The sequence below is a fragment of the Medicago sativa genome, chromosome 5 (genome assembly GCF_051527215.1).
Source record: "Medicago sativa cultivar Bolivia chromosome 5, Bolivia_mono, whole genome shotgun sequence".
Lineage (NCBI taxonomy): Eukaryota > Viridiplantae > Streptophyta > Magnoliopsida > Fabales > Fabaceae > Medicago > Medicago sativa.
Genome location: NC_140753.1, coordinates 19,007,712 through 19,029,623, shown reverse-complemented (window position 1 = coordinate 19,029,623; position 21,912 = coordinate 19,007,712). Strand labels below are relative to the sequence as shown.

Genomic DNA, 21,912 nt, shown 5'->3' with positions numbered 1-21,912 from the left:
GAATCTTCCTTCTGCATCCACTCTGCATGCTTTAGCGATAATCTCCTCTGTGATGGTTACAGGAATACCCATCACTTCAGACCTTATCTCAAGACTACTAAAAGAAGTGGGATTCAACTCTATCTCCATATTTTTCTTCTTCGACCCAGCTTGTTTCCCTACTACCTTCGCAGGCTTTCCATTGACGATTTCAGCTCTTAACCAGAAGTCTTTGACCAAGTTCACATAAGTTGGCCCATTCAGCATCTTGAAGTATTCAGACAGCTTCTAAGTTTCTACTAAACCTTCCATGTCCACTTCGTACCTTTTAAGTGAAACGAAGTCCACTGGCGATTCTGTTTGGACGATTAAGGATTTCCATGGAATATCCATAGTCTTTTCTTTGTAGATTGACCCAGATTCTGATGCGCCTTGCTTGCTTGAAGTAGATTCTGAAACTCTTGAGCCTGATGATGCCATTTGAAGAAGATTTGAAGATTTAGGGTTCTAAGGTTTTTGCGCTTACTTCGCAGGAGGTTTGAGAGCAAATGTGTTTGTTGTGAGTGAGTAGTGTGTGAATTGAAAAAGTGTTTAAGAGTAAAAACGTTTGCAATTCAAAAGAGATAAACAAACATAACATTAATGACAAAATTGGGGGCGCGTGAAAAGTACTTTCAAAGCTATTAAATCATCATTGCCCTTTTAGGTTATACACCAATACATATATGCCACGTCAGAAGTTCTCAGAGTAACTACCAAGTTAGTGGGCCAGAAGTTATCATAAAAAGTAACTCCCAACGTTTCCACTAACTCCACTATTCAGAAGCATAAAATCCAGCTTCTGGACTTCAGATGCTGACGTCATCATCAGAAGCGAGTTTTCCTCAGAACCTCACTAAAGAGCTTCTGATGGACCACTGCTTCTGAACTAACTTTAGAACCTAAAATCCTATTCAGAAGCAAGCAAACATTTAATCAGACACAAAGTGCATGTTCAAATTTTTCTTTATAAAATCAAATCTTTAACAGTTAAAGGCTTAGTAAATATATCAGCCCATTGATTCTCAGTATCAATGAATTGTATATCTAAAATTCCTTTTTGAACATAGTCTCTGATAAAATGGTGTTTGATTTCAATGTGCTTAGCTCTCGAATGCAAAATTGGATTTTTAGACAAACAAATAACAGCAGTATTATCACAATAAATGGGGATACTGTTAGCAGTTATCTGATAGTCTTCCAACTGATGTTTCATCCAAAGTAGTTGTGTACAACAACTTGCAGCTGAAATGTATTTTGCTTCTGCTGTAGACATAGCAATAGTTGTTTGTCTTTTGCTAGCCCAGGATATAAGATTATCACCCAGAAATTGACAATTGCCACTGGTTGACTTTCTTTCAATCTTATCACCAGCATAATCAGCATCACAGAATCCAATTAGCTTATAATCTAAGGATTTCCTATAAAGGAGTCCAAGATTAGTTGTTCCTTTCAAATACCTGAAGATTCTCTTGACAGCAGTCATATGAGATTCTCTAGGATCTGATTGAAATCTTGCACACAAGCATACGCTGAATAAAATATCTGGCCTAGATACAGTGAGGTATAACAGAGAACCAATCATACCTCTATACAGCTTCTGATCAACTTTAGCTCCTTCATCTTCTTTGCTTAAGGTGCACGTAGGATGCATTGGAGTGTTCATCACTTTACAATCTTCAAGCTTGAACTTCTTCAAAAGCTCCTTTGTATACTTTGATTGATGAACATAGACTCCATCTTTGCATTGATTAATTTGAATGCCCAGGAAGAACTTCAGCTCTCCCATCATGCTCATTTCAAATTCATCCTGCATTAACTTAGAAAATTCCTTGCAAAGAGATGCATTAGTAGAACCAAATATTATATCATCAACATATATTTGCACAACAAGAATATCTTTCCCAAGGGTCCTTCTGAAGAGTGTTGTATCAACCTGTCCTCTTTTAAAATCATTTTTGATTAAGAAATTACTTAGTCTATCATACCAAGCTCTGGGAGCTTGTTTCAAGCCATATAGTGATTTCTTCAGTTTAAAAACATGGTTAGGGTATTTAATATCCTCAAATCCAGGAGGTTGCTTGACATACACTTCTTCTTCTATGACACCATTAAGAAATGCACTCTTGACATCCATTTGATATAATATTATGCCATGATTAACTGCATAGGAAAGAAGTAACCTGATTGCTTCCAATCTTGCAACTGGAGCAAATGTCTCAGTGTAATAAATGCCTTCTTGTTGACTATACCCTTGTGCAACAAGTCTGTCTTTGTTTCTTGTTACTTCTCCTTGCTCATTCAGCTTGTTTCTGAATACCCATTTTGTTCCAATAATGTTCTTGTGCTGAGGTTTGGGTACCATATCCCATACATCATTTCTTTGAAATTGATTCAACACTTCTTGCATAGCTAAGATCCATCCATCATCTGAAAGTGCTTCATCAACTGTTGTAGGTTCAATCATTGAGATCAGTCCAATCATTGATTCTTCTTGTCTAAAGAATGATCTTGTTCTTCTTGGACTATCTTTGTTTTCAATGATTAGCTCCTCAGGGTGTGAAGACTTGTGCTTGAAAGTGTTTTGTGGGAGGATCTTCTTGATGTGAGCCATCTTGTGCTTCATCAGAAGCAGTTGCATCTTGCGCTTCTGATGTGGGTTCAGCTTCTGGACTTTCTTCAGATTCAGCTATCTGATCAGGTTCTGAAGTAGCTTCAGGAACCTGTATCTCTGCAACACTTTCATCTTGCTTTGAAGTTTTATCTTCAAGCTCTTTGTCATCAAATTTAACGTGCATAGATTCTTCAACACATAGTGTTTCTGAATTATACACTCTGTATGCCTTTGACCTTTCAGAGTAACCTAAGAAGATTCCTCTTTGGGCCTTGGCATCAAATTTCTTTAGGTAGAGCTTGTTATTCAGAATGTAACATGTACATCCAAATTGATGAAAGTAAGAGATATTGGGTTTCCTTCCTTTAAAGAGTTCATATGCTGTTTTCTCTAAAATAGGTCTAATATAGATCCTGTTCTGGACATAACATGTTGTATTCACTGCTTCTGCCCAAAAATGTTTTTGTAAATTGTTTTTATGGATCATGGTTCTGGCCATTTCTTGTAAAGTTCTATTCTTTCTCTCTACAACCCCATTTTGTTGTGGAGTTCTAGGAGAAGAGAATTCATGGACAATTCCATGTTTTTCACAAAAAGATTCAAATGGTTCATTTTCAAATTCTCCACCATGATCACTTCTGACTTTCAAAATCTTTGATTCCTTTTCAGATTGAATTTGAGTGCAGAAACTACTGAATACATCACAAGCAACATCTTTACTCTTTATGAATTTCACCCAAGTCCATCTGCTATAATCATCAACAATGACTAATCCATATTTACTTCCATACAAGGATGCAGTACTCACTGGTCCAAATAAATCAATATGGAGTAGTTCTAAGGGTCTTGAGGTTGAAACAATGTCTTTGGTTTTAAAAGATGATTTCACAATTTTTCCTCTCTGACATGCACCACAGAGTGCATCTGAATGATAGTCAATGTCTGGTAGCCCTTTGACAAGTTGTAACTTACTAAGCTTAGAGATTAACCTCCAGTTAGCATGTCCCAACCTTCTGTGCCACATCCATTTCTTATCATTTACTGATAGAAGGCAAATCACCTTCTGATCAGCCAGTTCAGAAAAATTGATTTTATAGACATTATCAACTCTCTTTCCCTTGAACACAATGGATTTGTCTTCCTTGTTGATTACTGTATAGTTGGTTTTCTCAAAAAGCACATCATAATCATTATCACAAAATTGACTAATGCTCAAAAGGTTATGTTCAAGACCATCTACCAACCATACATTATTAATTGAGGTAGAGGAATTACCAATAGTTCCTGTACCTATGATCTTGCCAGTTTGGTTGCCTCCAAATTTCACACTTCCTCCTTCTTTCATTGTTAAGCTGAGGAAGCTGGACTTTTCTCCTGTCATGTGTCTTGAGCAACCGCTGTCTAGGTACCATGATTTTTGCTTTGGTGCTGCTCTTAGACATACCTGCATCATTGACATTTTTAGATTTAGGTACCCATTGTCCTATGGGTCCTGAAAGGTTAGTACTTAAGGCTTTACTCTTCACTCCTTGTACCTTATGCTGTGAGTTGGGTTGCTTCTGATTAACCATTACCTTTGGTTTTGGTACTTCAGAAGCAATAACCGTCTTCTTCTGAAACTTAGACTTCAGAACCTCAGATTTTGGTTTCACCAGACTCTGAGGTACAGGTTCTGATCTTTTCAGGATCCTGATCTTTGAAGTCTTGGAATCAGATTTGATCATAGCCTTTGACTTAGAGTTCTTTGGCTTTGAAGTAATCTTAGCCTTAGAACTAGAAGCTTCAGGTTCTGATTGAACAGCAGTTTCCAACACAGCACCTTCAGATACAAAGAAGGTTTTCAGACCTTCTTTGATGCATTCACAACAAGATTTTAGATTGGTTTTCTCAAGTTTCACTTCTGGAAAACCAATTCCTCTGCCATTGTTCTTGTAAATGCTATAAATCATAAAAGCCACTCTGCTTCTATCAATGCCAGATATAATAAAATCTTCAAGAGCAATTTCATGGTTACTTAAAGGTTTTTTATTACACTTTTCTTGTAGCTTCTGACATAAGAACCTGAGCTGATCTTCATACGTTTTACACATGAAGTCAAAGCCCCTAAGTCCTTGTTCAGAAGCTTTCAGATCCAATAGAGTTGATTTTTGCTGTTTCACCAAATCAGCATATTTTTCTTTTAAATCCTTCAACTCATTGGTTCTTACTTCAAAATGTGTAAGAAGTTCTTTAAGTGACTCAACAAGTTCATCTCTGGGAATTTTGGAATATACCCCGTTTTCATCTTCTGAGTCTGAATCTGATCCAGCTTCTGAAGTTGCTGTTGCTACCAGCCCAACAGCTACCTTTGCATCTTCATCAGCTTCCTCTTTGTCAGATCCAGATTCACTTCCCAAATCATCCCAGGTTGCCATTAAACTCTGCTTGATCTGCTTCTTGAATTTGCTTGGTTTGAATGTAAACCTCTTTGACTTGTCCTTTGACTTTTCTCTTTGAAGATCAGGGCATTCAGCAATGAAATGTCCAGGCTTCTTACAGTTGAAGCATCCCTTCTGATCTTCTTTCCTTGAGCTTCTGGAGTTACCCCTTCTGGCGAGAAACTTTCTGTTCTTCTTGGCCAGATACTGAAGTATGTTGGAGAGCATGGCCATCTCAGCAGCATCTGGTTTAGAATCTGAACGAGATTGTTCTTCTTCTTCAGATTCAACCACTTTGAGAGCTTTTGATGACTTGCCTTTGGATGGAAGAGCTATTGATTTACTCTTCTTAGTAGACTTATGTTCATTAAGACTTAACTCATGAACTTTGAGAGAACTAACAAGATCTTCGACACTTAAAGTGTTTAAATCTTTAGCCTCCTCAATGGCAGTCACCTTTGGTCTCCATCTTGCAGGTAAGCTTCTGAGTATCTTGCTCACATGGTCAGAAGCAACATAGCTCTTCTTTAGAATTTGTAGCCCAGAGACTAAGGTTTGAAACCTTGAGTACATCTCCTCAATAGTTTCATCATCCTTCATCTTGAATAACTCGTACTGATGTACAAGCATGAGAGCTTTCGCTTCTTTGACCTTCTTGCTGCCCTCGTAGTTTGAACAGAGTGAAGCAAACATAGCTTTAGCAGTGGATTTGTCACTCATCTTCATGTACTCTGCTTTGGATATAGCAGTGACAAGAGCTCCTCTGATAATATGATGCTTCTTGTAGAGTTTCTTCAACTCAGGAGTATGTTTCTTTCTATCCACATCAGCTCCTTCTTCATCAAGGACTAAATCACCAACACCATCTTCCAGAATATCCCATAATTCTTCATCTAGGCTCATGATATAACTGTAAAAGTTGGTCTTCCACCAAGAAAATTTTTCAGCATCTCCATTGAATTTTGGAATCTTTCCAACACTGGATTTCTTACTATCACTATAATCATATGAGACATGTTTATAGCTAGTATCATCAGAACCAGTAGGAGGAGGAGTAGACATGTTTTTCTCAGATCTTTGACTGTTGTACGGTTAAGTGTTGCACAACAAACCAGGCCCTAGATACCAATTGAAGGTGAGAAAAACACAAGAAGGGGGGTTGAATTGTGTTTTGGAAAATTCTTCGTTTCTCCTAAAAACTGAACACACTGGTCAGAAGCTAAGTGAAACAGCTTCTGAAGTGGTTATCAGAATCTAAATGCAGCGGAATAAAACAGGGAGAGAGAAGAAGAACGACACAAAGCAATTATACTGGTTCCTTCCACAATCCGGAAGTAGTCCAGTCCCCCTTGCACTTCCAAGGAGATTTCACTAAGAGTAATATCTGATTACAATTGCTCAAGCACACAAGCAAGAGACTTCCTTTGCTCAAGCACACAAGCAAGAGACTTCCTTTGCTCAAAAACACAATCAAGAGACTTCCTTGCTCAAGCACAACTGCAAGAGACTTCTAACTAAACAAAATTACACAGAAAATTGTTTAAGGTTGAACACTTGATATACAATCAGAGGTGCTCACAATACAAATCAGATACAGACTCAATGACTTAGGAATTTCTAAGATATGACTTTGAGACACAGAAATTCTAAGTGAATGTAGAACAATTTCAGCAGAGGTTTGGCACTTGTAAAAATGTTGTGAGTCTTTCGTTCAGCGTTCTTGCATTACCAATTCTCTAAGACTTCACTCCTTTATATAGAGGTGTGAAAGAGACGTTCTGAAATTGCCAGCACATCAAAGAGTCGTTGTTGAAGCTTGATCTTTCACCAATGATCTTTTGCCTGATTTGGTTGTTGTCCTATGAAGAACCAATTTGAAATCCATTCCTTATCCAAAGGAACATCTATGCAGGCGAAGCCGTATTCTGGAGCTGTTTTCTTGTCTTGTTGCGTGGACACAAAACAAAGTAGTGGAAAACGTGGTTGTACAATTCGTACAGAAGTACAATGTCAATGCTTTCGTCCAAAATTGCAAGCACATGCCTTCAAACACCTTTGAAATGACCGTTGCAATGTTCCACTAATTTTCTGCTATGTTTTTGAATCCAATAGACAGCTTTTGCAGTGTTGATTCTTCAATCTTAGAATCTTTTGCAAATCCAGTTGATCTTCAGCTTCTGGTGAAATGACTTCTGATGAGGCAGCTTCTGATGATGCAGCTTCTGATAATGCAGCTTCTGATAATGCAGCTTCTGATGATGTGGCTTCTGGACCTCTTGTCTTCAGAAGCGGTAATCTTTAGGAGCACCATTTCTTCAGGAGCGCTTTACTCTCTTCAGGAGCAGCTTGACTTCAGGAGCGCTTTACTTTCTTCAGGAGCAGCTTGACTTCAGGAGCGCTTTCCGTCTTCAGGAGCGTATTGCCTTTAGAAGCGTCTAAGCTTCATTTTCTTTTGCTCTTTATTTGCTCATTCAGAACCAATTAATGATGTAACTTTTTAACTGTGGTCCTGTACATTTGAACAAATATTAGCTAGTCCAATTTACAATTTTTAATACCTTGTTATCATCAAAACTTTCTAAGGTTCATTGTTAAATACATTTTGTTCCAACAATGATGATGATTTTGGAGGGGTGAAAATGGAGGAAGTTTTAGCGGGAAGAAGAAGGGTCAAGGACGTTTTTGATGTTTTGAAATGTGAAGAAAGAGGTATGGGTAATGCAGGGGAAAAATGGGAAAAGCAGAAGAAAAAATAAATAAACTGAAAAGTGAAAACTCAACTTTTTCCAATTCAATCAAATTAGTCCTTGAACACATGGCTTCCTTCTTGCCACGCGTACAAGACAACACAACATGCAGGGCGACAAATCAGCATGGCTAACGGAGCACTTGGACGGAGGGACCTTTTTGATGGACATCTGACAAATTCAGGGACTAAGATGATATTTCGCATAATTGAGGGACGAAGTTGACCGACGCATGAAAATTCATGGACGAATTTGATGGTTCACTCTCAAACAAATCAGATAATACAAACAGTTAAATAAACACAAATGGATTCAACCTTTAGGCAATTCTGAACACTTATCACGAGTACAACCCAACACACACACTATAAACGCGAAACGAAATTGCAAAAAAAAAAAAAAATCACGCGTGAACATTTGGAGCACTAACCATAGGTCTAAAGACCGACAAATGGACTGATTATCAACACCGGTGAATATTTGTATTATCTTATACAACTAAGTGATGTAATATTGTGATTGTTATTTACTTCTTTTGTCTTTTTAATTAGAAAAATACTTAATTAGTTTCATTTTTTTTTGAAAGGGTTATTTTATTATATAGACATAAATTATAAATTTTAAATATTTTCACTTCAATTTTAAATCAGGTTCTCTCAAAAAAAAAAAAAAAATCCTCCTCATCTTTGTATATGTTTTATGTTAGGCCCATAAATTATCCAAGCACATAGTTGAAATCAAATCGATGCAAATTAGTGATAAATAATGTCAAGGTGTGCAAATACTTTCATTTCCATTTCCCATTTTGTTAGTTTCTTAATAGTACAATAAGTTACCAAGATATGATAACCTAAAACTCATAGAGTATCGACAAATGTACTTATAGATTATCTATCAACAAAATTAACACACCAACATCGAAAGTTGAACCCGATCACTTATAAAATACAAGTCCAATTTTTATTAACTAGATCAACCTTTGTTGACCTATCATTTCATTTTTTATTTCTTTGCTAAAACATTTATCCATATTTATTGTTGTTTTTGTTTTGTTTTATTATTACTTTGTAGCATTAAAAAATGTCATTCGAAAAGCTAAATTTTTATTTGTCTCGATTAAATTTCATTTGCTAAATTTTTACTAGTCATCTTATTGTTGGAGTCCATGGATCAACTAAGAGGTAAGAGACATTAAATCAACTAAGATAAATTTCATTTGATTAGAGCCATCACGAAATCTTAACAGCACATCTCCACTAAGAGGCATTAATTAATACTAATATTTTTTTGGTTCTAATTAATACTAATATGAGTGTGTGTGTGTATATATATATATATATATATATATATATATATATATATATATATATATATATATATCATCTCTCGTATATTATTCATTTAGCTCATTTATAATTAAACTAAAAGAAAATTGGATCAAGTTTGGATGGAGAACTATCCTCCTTGCCCCATCTGATTCTATCTAGTTATATACTTATATCTTCTTCCATTAATTTGAAATATTTGTTTTTTTCTTTTTTGTAATGATGAACCATGTACGTTTTTGGTTGTGGACTTTAGCTAAAAGTCAGAGTGCCACGCTGTTTTGTCATATTAAAAAAAAAAAATGAAAAGTGATTTTATCAAATGTGCCCTGATCATAGCACATGCTTTGGTGTATGGCGTGCCAGCAACTCTACGTTTTGAGATCATAATTAAGTTATAAAGAATTTAATTTAAATGTTGCTTAATTTGGTTTATCAAATGTTTCCATGAAGGATGCGTGTGACTTGTGTTGGGGTCTCCTGCGTTAGAGATTGATGCAATACCAAATTATTTGATATGTTTTCACCAAACAATTAGTGCTTGAAATAATTAGTTTATGCTAAGTTATGCCAATGTCCTTCTGAAGTTTCTTTTTTTCTTTCTTGGGTGAATATCAACAGTTTTAGTGAACACTGATTTAGAGTTGGCATTATTATATATAATATATTGAAAATTGTTCTCAGTTTGCAGTGAAATTAAATCTCTTCAACGTGTTTGTCAAGATATCTTTGTTTCTTACTAGTTTTGAAGATCAACAAAATTATTAATAAGTTGTAACAGTTCTCTATTTGCAAAATTTAATTTGACCATGATACTAGTAGTAGGATCAATTTATGTTATAACTGATTTTGCATCTTTTGCATTGGTAGTTAGCTGATCGATGTGCGATTGCATTTTATGGAGGCTTAATCTTGTTTTTATTGGATAATATAGTTATTATTTATTAGTAAGGGTAGTTTAGACTTTTCCATTCTTTAGTATATATTCTTACTCTAAAACTATGCATTCAAGTTTTGCTCATTATCTCTTAAAAAAAAAAGTTTTGCTCATTATGTTTATGAAACCATAGCCTCCATGGGTTCTTCTCTTCTTCCTCTTCAAAAGTTATATATGTCATATTATATATGTGAACATGGTATCAAAGAGCTTAGTTGATTCTATTAGGACCTTTGAAGTTTGACAACAAATTTATACCATGAATAGATAAATATTAGCCTCTATTAATTTACCCCCACACACATATATATTGTTTTACAGTTTAAAGAGTTTACCCCTACGTGTTTGTTTGGTTGCATTGTGAAAAAATAATTATAAATAAATTCATTAATGAGTTCAATTAAGTGATTTATGTTTAAATATATTATTGTAAAAATGAGTTAGAATCTAAATTTGAAGGTAAAAATCAACCGTGGAGTCAAAATTTTAAATTTTAGCTTAATGTAAACCCAAATGGATATTTGTCTTGTGAAAAAGTTAAATAAAGCAAACCCCGTTACATATGCTATCTATGAATCTTCCTTGAAAAAAATCTATTTATGAATCTATGATCAATCATATATCTAACTCAACTCATTTGAAGTGAGAAACTCACTATAAAAGAAAAGTAAAATACGATGTGATATTCCACCTACAAGAAAAGTAACTAAATATTTTCTTTTAAAAAAATTACATCCATTATTTTTTCGTTTTTTAGATAAACAAAATTACAATAATCATGAAACTTATACAAGAATTGGGGTTTGAACTTAGTAATGACGTCTAACCTAACAATTTTGATATTTTTATCAAGTGGCGTCGTTTTTTATTGTGGACAAATATGTCTATTGATTTTTTGGTCAAGTGACGACGTTGTTTTTAGGGAGTCTATTATTTCTATTATATATATATATATACACACACACACACACACAAATTGATAACAATGTGCCTTGCTTTTGTGTCCGAAAACGTTGTTTCAAAAAGAAAGAAAGAAAGTGACCCCTTTAATCTTAAAAGTCATTTTGTAACGTTGAGTTATTATGTCAATATAAAAAGAATTTTGCTCTCCACCCAGCACGTTTTGCTCGCACCCTGCAGCCATGCCAATTTTTCCCTTGCGCAAGTTAACATGCGCTACGCAAGTTAACTCACGCTGCGTAAGTTAACTCACGCAATGTTCCTGTTTTTTGAACAAAACACATCAGTCCGAACTCCAACCACCATTTTCTTTCCCTCCACCTTCAAAAACCCAAAAAGTGCGATTTTTTGGGTCAAAATCATCATCCCAAATCATTGCAAATCGTCAGGAAGCAAGTTTCTACGCTCATCAAGCATCAATTATCAGGTATTGTACCATCTAAACTCATCTCATTTTGCTGGTTTACCTGCTTGGTTCGTCTGTTTTTCGTAGGGAGTAGGGCATGGTACGCAAGTTAACTTGCGCAGGTTAGCTTGCTGCGCGAGTTAACTGGCGCAAGTGCATTAGTGCTGCGTGACTTAAGTCACGCCACTGTGCAGCCATGTTTTTTTGAATTTTTTGCGCCACTTTTGTTCTTGATTAGCTTGTTCCGCAAGTAATTTATTTTTTCTTCCTTTGTAATTTTTTTTATTCAATAGATATTTAGGGAGATGGTTGACAAAGTCGCGGATGATGGCGTTGAACCGAAACCGGCCAAAAAAGAAGGTTCCGGTGAAGGTTCCGGCGATGTCAAACCAAGCTTTAATTTCAAACCTTTTAAAGTCCAAATTCCAATTCAAGCTCGAATTGGTAAAATTCAAGAACCTAATCCGGTACCTACCGGTGTTATTTGTGAAGCTCGTGACACCGCCTCATTTTTTACAACAAATGCAAGATGGAGAGAGCGAGAAGAGTTACTTACTTGGGTTCGCGGACAAGGGGTGAAGGCCGGATTTGGTGTTTGTATAGATAAATCCGTTATAAAAAGGCCGTATTTGACGATGCAATGTGAAAGGAGTGGGGTATACAAGCCACCTAAGACAAGGAAGAAACCGAACCTTGAAGGCATTGGCTCAAGGAAATGTAATTGTCCGTTTAGGTTGAAAGGTTTCTTTGATAAAGATACAAATGATTGGTGGCTTGCAATGCTTTGTGGAATGCACAACCATGACTTGGAGTTGGGAAAGTTACAAGGACACCTAATTGCGGGTAGACTTCGTGCGGAGGAGAAGAAAAAAGTTATTGAAATGACAAAGAGCTTGACGGTGCCTCGGAATATTCTCACCAATTTGAAGGAAAACAACAACGAAAGTGTGACAACAATCAAGCAAGTGTACAATGTGAGAACAAGATGGCGCAAGGGGGAAAGAGGTGACATGACGGAGTTGCAATTCTTGATTTCGAAGTTGGTGGAGCATAAGTACGTCTATTACAAAAGATGCAATAGTGAGGAAACCACTCTTGAAGACATCTTTTTTGCTCATCCAGAGTCAATTAAATTGCTCAACACCTTTCCGACCGTTTTGGTCATGGACTCTACATACAAAACCAACAACTACCGAATGCCTTTGTTTGAGATAGTTGGTTGCACCTCTACAAGAATGTCGTATTCCGTTGGTTTCGCCTTTCTTCACTTTGAACTAGAGGATAACTTTGCTTGGGCACTTACGATGTTGAAAGGTCTCTTGTACTCAAATGACAACATGCCTAAGGTGATTGTCACCGATAGGGATGGTGCTTTGATGAAGGCCGTTGGCACAGTTTTCCCTGAAACATACACCATGCTTTGTTATTTTCATATTGGGAAGAATGTAAGGTCCAAGTGCATCACGGATTGTAAAGTGGTGCCAAAGCCTCCTAAGGGTACAAAACTAGACAAGAAAGAATTGAAGAAGAACAAGATGAAGAATAGCGATGTTGTTGAGAAAGTGGTGAATGCTTGGAAAGAGTTGGTTGAATCTCCCACGGAGGAATCATATGCAATTAATTTGTTGAAATTCAAAGAGGTATGCATGCCATTTCCGAAATTCATTAAATATGTCGAAGAAACGGTTTTGAACCTTAAGGAGAAATTTGTGAGGGCATGGACGGATAAAGTCTTGCATCTAGGGTGTAGAACCACCAACATAGTTGAATCCGCTCATGGTGTTTTGAAAAAATATTTGAGGAGTAGCGTGGGTGATTTGGCATCATGTTGGGATGAAATCCACAAGATGTTGGCGGTGCAATTTGGTGAAATACAAGGTAGTTTCGGGAGGAACAAAACGGTGTTTGAACACAAATACAAAAAGATCAAGATGATGAAAGAATTGGAAGGTTATGTTTCTAGAAAAGCATTGAGATTTATCTATGATGAATTGAAACGCTCCAAGACATTCGCATTTGGTGAGGAAGATTGTGGTTGTGTTCAAATGACATCCTACGGGTTACCTTGTGCGTGTATTATTGCCATGAAGAGCAAGCAAAAATTGCCTCTTGTCTTGGATGATATATACCCTCATTGGAAAAGGTTGTGTGTACAAGGAGAGAAGATTGATGATGACTTTTCCGTGATGGAGGAGTGGAATGGCATTCAAGAACTTCTCAAGAAAAGCCCTTACAATATGAAGCTCCACATCAAAGAGATGATGCGTCAAATTGCATTTTCGGAAACCACATTTTTGTCTCCGCCTTTGAAAAAGGTGGTAACCAAGGGAGCACCTAAAAGGAAGAGGACTACACTCAAAGTGTCATCAACGGGTCGAATCCCCTCTAGGTGGGAGACCATTGATTCTCAAAATCCGGATAGTCAACCTTCACAACCAAAGAGGTCACTTCCAAAGAGGAAAGATGCACGCCTTGGCACTTATTCCCGCTCACAAGCTTCATCCTCCACTTCAAAACCGTTTTGGAATATCCCATACATTTCACAAATTCCAAATATCATGAGGCCTATTGTTGAAGAAATTGTGAATGTTAAAGGGGATGGTCATTGTTGATTCCGGGTGATAGCTAGGCACTTGGGGATGGATGAGGAAGATCATGTATTGATTCGTCATGCACTTATTCAAGAGTTGAGAAATCATAAGAGTGACTACATGCCGATATATGACACGGAGGAGCGTTATAACATAATCTTGAATGGTTTATACCCTCCTAAACGTACAATTGGTGTTGCGCCTCCAGATAAGTGGATGACCACTCCGGATATGGGTCACATTATTGCTTCTTGCTACAAAAGACCCGTTGTTCTATTGACTTTGTCTGAAACGACGGGTGGTGTATGTGAGACATTTTTCCCAATCCGAAGTGCTCCTCCACTTAATCCACATTCCAACATCATGTGTCTTTGCTTAATTCCCGATCACTATCTTCATGTGATTTTGAAGGAAGGTTGTCCGTTACCACCGAGTTGTAAGGAGTGGATGAACAACAAGATTGGTGAGGCGGAGAATTGGCATTTTGCGTTTTTGGATAGACAAAACGCTTTCAATGAACTCATGTCTAAGGAGCCTCAGCCGCCAAAGAAACCAACAAATGAGCACAATCCAATTGTTTGTGGTGATACTCCCACCCCGCAAAAAAAGGAACAAGAATTTGAATGGACGGAGGACATGGAAGAGGACGGCAATTTAGGAATATCACTAGACCTCTTAGATAGGTTATTATAGGTTAGGAAAGTTATAGGTCGGTCGGTGTTCGTCCTATTTTTTGGTGGTATTACACCCCGACATATTTTTTGGTGGCCGGTTATGTAATTTGTATATTTGTGGCCAATATGTAACTAATATTATATATATTAAATGAAATGAATTATTTTTTTGGTGGCCGGTTATGTCACACCAATTATTGCTTGCATTACTTACTTTGTCTCTAATTATTTGTAATTTGGATCGTTTACGTGTCATTAAGTGTGTTTAAATGATTACGGGTCATTACCGGCGAATTTGTGTAATTTGGACCGTTTGGATCGTTATGTGTGATTATGTGATTGTGAAGAAAAAAAACGATGTTTTGGTGTAATTTTGATGCACCAAGTCGTATTATCCAATAATATTGTTAAACTGACGTAATTAGGTTCAATTACGAGCATTTTAGGGTTTGGACCCAAACTGCATTCAATGCACATCAGTACAGCATTTAATGCTGTACTGATATATCAGTATTGCGTGAGTTAACTCGCGCAAGTGTAATACTATGCGTGAGTTAACTCACGCAGTGTTTTTTTTATACATGCCTATGCGTGAGTTAACTCACGCAGAGTTTTACCCTTGCGCATCTTAACTTACGCAACGTTACTTAACTAACGCATAGTATTACACTTGCGTTGGTTAACATGCGCAGGGGCAAAATTGGCATGGCTGCAGGGTGCGAGCAAAACGTGCTGGGTGGAGAGCAAAAAATCTAGCAAATAGGTGTGATTATGTGTGACTCTCATTGTATATGAGACTGCACAAAATATGGACCCATGTATGTATGTGTCGTTGCTTGGCATTGTCATTTACTCATCTACTATGATCCTGACAGAATATTAATTTATCGACCAAATTGTGGGAACATTTATTTTATTTTATTTATTATACAGAAATTTCATGATGGAGATTGCTTATCCCTTAATTTGATACATCTGTTGATAGCTACGGATATCTACTTACCATTTTTTGGACCATCATCACGTACTTGTTCATTCTATTGTGTATATACACTTGCTTTGAACTTGATACGAATTTTAAGTTATCTTAATTTTTGAACTTTATCAATAATTTTCTGCTTTTTAAATCGATATATGTAGAGAAGATGAGAGAGAAAGTGTCTCGGAAAATTTGGTTAACGGATGCATTTGGTTGAAACGAAATGAGGTGGTAGGTTATATCAAAAAGTTATATGCTTAAATCTGTTAAGGGAAATGCTTGTTCTCACGAAAATTTGTCCACGAGAAGCACAAGATAGTGACGTGTAACTGTAGGATGACCCTTTTCATATTCATCCATCCATGTTTTGCTAGGAATTCAATTATCTAACGCTTGGAATCCATTCGTGAAATGCTGGGGGCGTATTTCATCGCGAGATATAGCACTGCTGGTCTGTTAAAATACACTACCGGAAACTAACTTCCGATAAGATCCCGCATTTGCATTGGCTTTGATAGCAATCATGAAAGATAAAAACATATATATCATTTCATTTATACTGTTGTTTCCATCTACTGCTGGTGTCCTCTTGTTTCCATCTACTGATGGTGTTGTGATATCATGCATCCAGGGTGTTTGTTTGGTCCATGCTGGATGTAAAAAATTAGGCTTGAACGCCTACTATTATTGTGGTCATACACAAGGCTGGCATTGAAAAGCTTTCAACATCTCATGACTTTGTTGGGAAATGAAAAGTGAAAGTGGGTTTCATAATTCACCCCCAATTCAAGCAATGGGTCCAATCACTATCACTTATTGTAATTACAAATCTTTAGGCTTATTTACTTATTAACACCCACATGGGAAAGAACTATCAAAAGAAATAACATAGCAAAAGCCTCCATTAGTTGTGGCAAATGGCAATATTATCTTCCTTTTTGAAATATGTATATAATAATTAATCATATTATTCTTTTATTTACTCCAATTAGACAATTATATAACTAATTCCGTAGTTATAATACATACGGCAGGATGTTATGGTACATCAACTTAATCCAAATATAGTTGCCATACAATAACCGAGGCAACGTCTAAGATTATAATAATATATTTAGATTTAGAAGTTTTTAACATTACGTGCACTTAATTTTTGTCCAAATCTCTTTAACATCCACAATGTTTCTAAAATGCCAAATAAATCCAGTTGTGTAGCTAATATAGTAGGTAAATACATACAAAGATAACTTCCAATTATAACAATTTAACATAGCAATAGATAAAGTTTGGTAAATTCATCAAAACCAACATCTGTTACCTGTTATTTTCAATGGAGTATAAAGAGAAAGAGCCACACTTTGACCCTTTTGGGTCTTTTTCCAATGTGGAAATTCTGGTTCATGCAATGATTCATATTCCATAAACACGTTTACAAGATTACAAGTCATAGCCTCGTATACAAACAAGATTGAACTACACTTATATTTCAATTCAATACCCTGTTTTTTCTTTCTTAATCCATGCATTTCGGAAGACATTTTCAATGTCTAAAAGTTAGTACATGGTAGGGTCATGACTTCACTAGTTAGCAACAGTGCCTCAATAAGGAAAATCAGCAAAAGGTCTGCTCTAATAGAGTGAGCACGTCAAAAAAGCTTGAAAACATAGCATACCATACCCGTAGACAAAAGACACTCAAAAGGAACCAATCACCAACAACATAACAGATATGAAGTATTTTTCTGATGCTATGCATTTTTCACATGGCTTAAAAACAACTGCAAAATTTTGGTTCCCAATCCACAACCAACGATCAACTTCATCACACAGAAAATCAAACCTTTTACCATGATAGATCAGACAACCAGCATGACATATATTCAGTTCAAGAACATTTTCTCCTATGATTAAACAACAATACAATTATACAATCCTACATAAAGAACAAACAAAATCTAGGCAATGAATCCAACACAACAACTCAATCACTGATAAGCTGAAGAATAATAATATTCAGAATTTTCACCAAGTTACCCATTTATGAGAATGATACATACACATATATACACACACAGGCACACGCATGCACAATCTTATAGATAAAAAATACACTTAGTTTTTACTTACTGCATCAAAGCTAACTCTAACTATATATGACAGTAAGTAAACTGACTCTAGCAAATTCTAGTTCTAGTTCCCAATCACCATATAACTTCCCAAATTAAATTACCTCAAAACTCATACAAAGCTACCAAAAACAAAGAAACTAATAGTTTACAGAGATAGCTACCAGGAATCCATAAAATATCTCATGCCCCAAAATTTTGGAGGAATGAGAAATTCAGAGACATAACATTCCCAATTAATTTCTCATTATTGCAGCAAATTTGCAGACTTTATTGAACATCCCCGACTTTAGAGGACAATGCCGCTCGAAGCTGCTCCTGAGTGTAAAAACGACTCCCCATTTTCACGGTTGCTTGTTGTATCATCAAATCATTTACCACAGACACACTGGCATGGTGCACTTCTAGGTCAAGCTCCATTAACGCTGCCATTAACCTTGCTGCCGGGTGGTTTTTCTTACTGCATTGGACCCTTATCATTGCATCCCAGCCTATAATCTTAACATCGATATCTAAATCGATTAGAGCTTGATTCGAAGAGGGTTTATTTGGTACTGGCTGTTGTTGTTGCTGCTGTTGTGGTGGCTGATGAGACTGGTTTTCGTTGATTTTCTGAATCTCATTCTTCATCGCATCAAGTTGCTTTTCTAATCCATCTTTATTAGATTCAGTTTTCTGAAGCTTTGTTTTCAACTCAGTAATGTAAGATATAGCATCACCCAAAAGTGAAGCTTTATCCATCTTTGAAACATTAGGAACAACTGCTCGAAGTGCATAGAATCTTTGATTCAGCTTCTCTCTTCTTTGCCTCTCAGCTTCAACATGATTCAACGGTTCCTCTCTTCCGTTTGCCGGCTTCCTCCCTCTCTTCCTCGGCTTCTTTTCGGGCTCCACCACACGACTACTATCCACCTCCTTCACCACCGAAGCCTCCAGATCCGAATGGTCCGAATCACCACCACCAGTACCACCAGAGAATTTCAAATTCGACGCCCCTGGTGGAACAATTACACCAGAAGTAAAAGATAGCATTCCATCATCATTATTGCTTCCTCTCGAATTCGGTGATCTCCTCTTTCCATTCCCATTCCCGTTCCCATTGTTGTTCTCCTCAGCAACGGAAACTAACTGTGATTGACCAGAGAAGAAATTCGAATTCGAGTTTCCATTATTAGCAACATAAGAACTCTTTTTACTCTCACCAAAACACAAAATCTCACCGGATTCCGGCTTCAACAAACGTTGCTGATTGTTACCACCACCATAATCAGAAAGATTCATTTCCTTAGAAAAGAAACTTTGATTATTCTGCTTGCTTGAAACATGAACAACACTAGGAACCTCCGTTAAAGTACTCGAACCAGGAGTTTCAAATTGCATCGTCTTCGTCACACTCACACTCAAACCCTGATTATTGTTATTGTTCTGTTGTTGGTGCTGCTGGTGACTTGGAATTGAAATTGAAGCATTTGCTGCTGCCGTTGTTGTTGTTGTAACAAGAGAATTATTATCAACAGAATCTCTAGCTTCAGGATCGTTAATCCAAATCGAAGAAGGATCATTCTCACCATGATGGGCAGAATTACCTAACTGCCAAGAAGATCCAAAATCAAAATTATTGTTAAAATTGAAAAGCATCTTCACTTTATTCATCAAATCATTATTCTGATAAATCAACTCAGTAGATCCAAGCTCCAAAACACCGTCAGCCGATGGTATACACGCCAGCGTCTGTATACCATGTTCTTGACCTTGTCTCGCCCTCTCACAAGCTGAGAGGGCGAGATTTTCAGCTCCGGTTAACCACACCGGAGCTGAATTATAATAAGCTTGTCCAGGCAGCCCAGTTCCGTTGACAAAAGACTGCGTCATAGAAACTAAAAAGAACCACTCCGTATCAGTAACTTCTTCATCAACAGGAGATTCTTCTGTAACCGGATTACCGGAGATTAATGAATTAAGTTCTCTAAGAACTTTTCTCCGGTGTTCTTGTTCAGCAGGTGAAGTAACTTTTGATTTCTTCGCTTTTGTTTTGTCTTCTTCGCCTTTATAGTAACCATCACCCCAACCAAGTAACGAAGAACCTGAATAGTCGTAAGAAGGTTGCCAGAAAATAGCGTAGGTCCAGACTTCTTTTGCGCCTTCGATTAAAGCTTGAAGACGTTGTTGGAGAGTGTCTTGGTTGAATCCGGTGGTGGTTTGTGGTGGTTGTGACGGTGGTGCTGGTGGCCATAAGGTTGATAAATCAGAGGAGGTCATGAAAGCCTCCATTACTGAAGAGTTATCGTCGCTCCAAAGATTCATGAAATGGAATGAAATGGAAGTTTTTGGAGGGTAATTTGGGAAGAAGAAAAAGAGAAAAAGGTCACGCAGAACACGCTCGTGTGGTGGTGATAATGGATTGGGGAAAGAGAGAGAAGAAGGGACGAATGAGAGAAGGTTAATTTGGATTTGGAATTAATTTGGAGTGAATTTAGGTTGAATTTGAGAGTGATGACGAAAGATGATAATTAATTATTTGCTGAAAAAGATGTATACGGCGATGTAATCTATAATAATACTTGTACGTATTTGGTTTTTGTTTACATGTTAGGTATGGAATTCGCTCTTCTTAAAAAAAGAAGTACTAGGTAGTTATAGTTGAACATTCTCCTCTTTTTTCTCCTCTTTCACTAGTAATTTTTTCTTGCTTAAATGCACTTTTGACCCCCTATGTTTGCCGTCGTAGCAATTTTGACCCCCTAACAAAAAAATGCAATTTTGACCCCTTATTTTTGCCACGTTTAGGAAAATATGCTCTTTTGACCCCTTATCTTTGCAAAAAAGTTGCGATTATGGCCCCTTTTTTGGGACACGTGGCGGCTTCCAAGCATAGTTGGGAAAATTAGGGGGTCAAAATTGCATTGTTTTTATTAGGGGGCCAAAATTGCTACGGTGGCAAACATAGGGGGTCAAAAGTGCATTTAAGCCTTTTTTCTATTCAGAGGACACCCCTACTAACTACTACCTTCATTCCTTTTTAATTGTCACTTTTTAACATTTTACACAAACTAAGACAATCAATAAATATTACTACTTTTGATACAATTGTTTTTACTTTTACTATAATGACCTTATTAATTTAATATTTCATTTCATATGTTTCTCTCTCTGCGCTAAATATTTAAGGGTAATATTGGTAAAACAACATTTAATGTTGCATTGAACTTTGAAAGTGACAGCTAAATAGGAACAAAAATTTTCTCCAAAAGTGACAATTAAAAAGGAACCGAGGGAGTATTTACCTAGTAGTACTATAATTTTTTTTTACGGATAATTCTAACGTGGTCTTGACGTTAAACGCTCATCAACAATCTCCTACATATCTTTTAAGAAAACAATCTCCCATCTATGACCTGCGTCGACTTTATTATTGGAGATTATATTAGTTTTAATGTTTTTTCATAGTTAAATTTGTTTGCATGTTAGGTGCAAATTAACCAAACTGGTCATTATTTAGTTAAGTATATTTTTCATAACTTGGATATTGCATATGAATCGAAGAGACTTCGTCTTATGTTTGTGGTCTTGACATTTGATTTATTTTCAGACTTTCGCTAATAAAATTATCTTTAACGTCAAAAAAGAATAATACTATGATTTTTTTTTACAAACATATTGTGTATTTAATTAAAAAAAATGATGTTCATAGAGCGCTTGTTTAAGTTGTTCTCCTTTAAGACATTTGTTAAGAAGTTAAAAAAAAGTGACAAGTTTTAAATAAAAAAATCAATTTTTAAAATCAATTTTTTAAAATTTTAAGGATACACCATCGAAAAAGGTGACGAATACACAATTTTTAGGATTTTTTTTCCAATTTAAGGGCACTTGTTGTTATTATATATTTAAAAAAGGGTCTTGCTAATCAGTGCTCTCAGTGCAATGATTAAGGTAAACCAAAATTAGTAGCTTCGCATTAGAAACAACAATTTGTACACTTTTTACAAGTTGACTTGACCCCTTTGTATCACTTTCCAACACAAAATTTCTATTTTTGTTCCTTTATCCAACGCCCCAAAAACACTATTTAGCATTTCCCTTTAAAAAAATAAAAATTTAAGGATAATTAAACACATTTG

At 36.3% G+C, this 21,912-nt stretch overlaps 2 protein-coding genes and 1 pseudogene across 3 annotated transcripts; 2 read left to right on the top strand and 1 right to left on the bottom strand.

Annotated features, from left to right (window-relative positions):
* The first annotated feature begins 11,312 nt into the window (after positions 1-11,312).
* On the top strand, positions 11,313-14,898 carry LOC146920778 (PKS-NRPS hybrid synthetase cheA-like). Its single transcript, XM_085714219.1, has one exon. It carries the CDS (start codon positions 11,730-11,732, stop codon positions 14,034-14,036), a length of 2,307 nt encoding a protein of 768 aa, XP_085570345.1. The 5' UTR covers positions 11,313-11,729; the 3' UTR covers positions 14,037-14,898.
* Positions 14,064-14,708, top strand: LOC146920779 (uncharacterized). Its single transcript, XM_085711203.1, has one exon. The coding sequence runs from the start codon at positions 14,064-14,066 to the stop codon at positions 14,706-14,708; it is 645 nt and encodes a 214-aa protein (XP_085567329.1).
* A 2,782-nt stretch (positions 14,899-17,680) lies between the features above and the next one.
* Positions 17,681-20,183, bottom strand: LOC146920777 (transcription factor MYC2 pseudogene; annotated as a pseudogene). The gene has a single exon (XR_015011905.1). The product of XR_015011905.1 is annotated as a transcription factor MYC2 pseudogene (transcript).
* Positions 20,184-21,912: the final 1,729 nt, after the last annotated feature.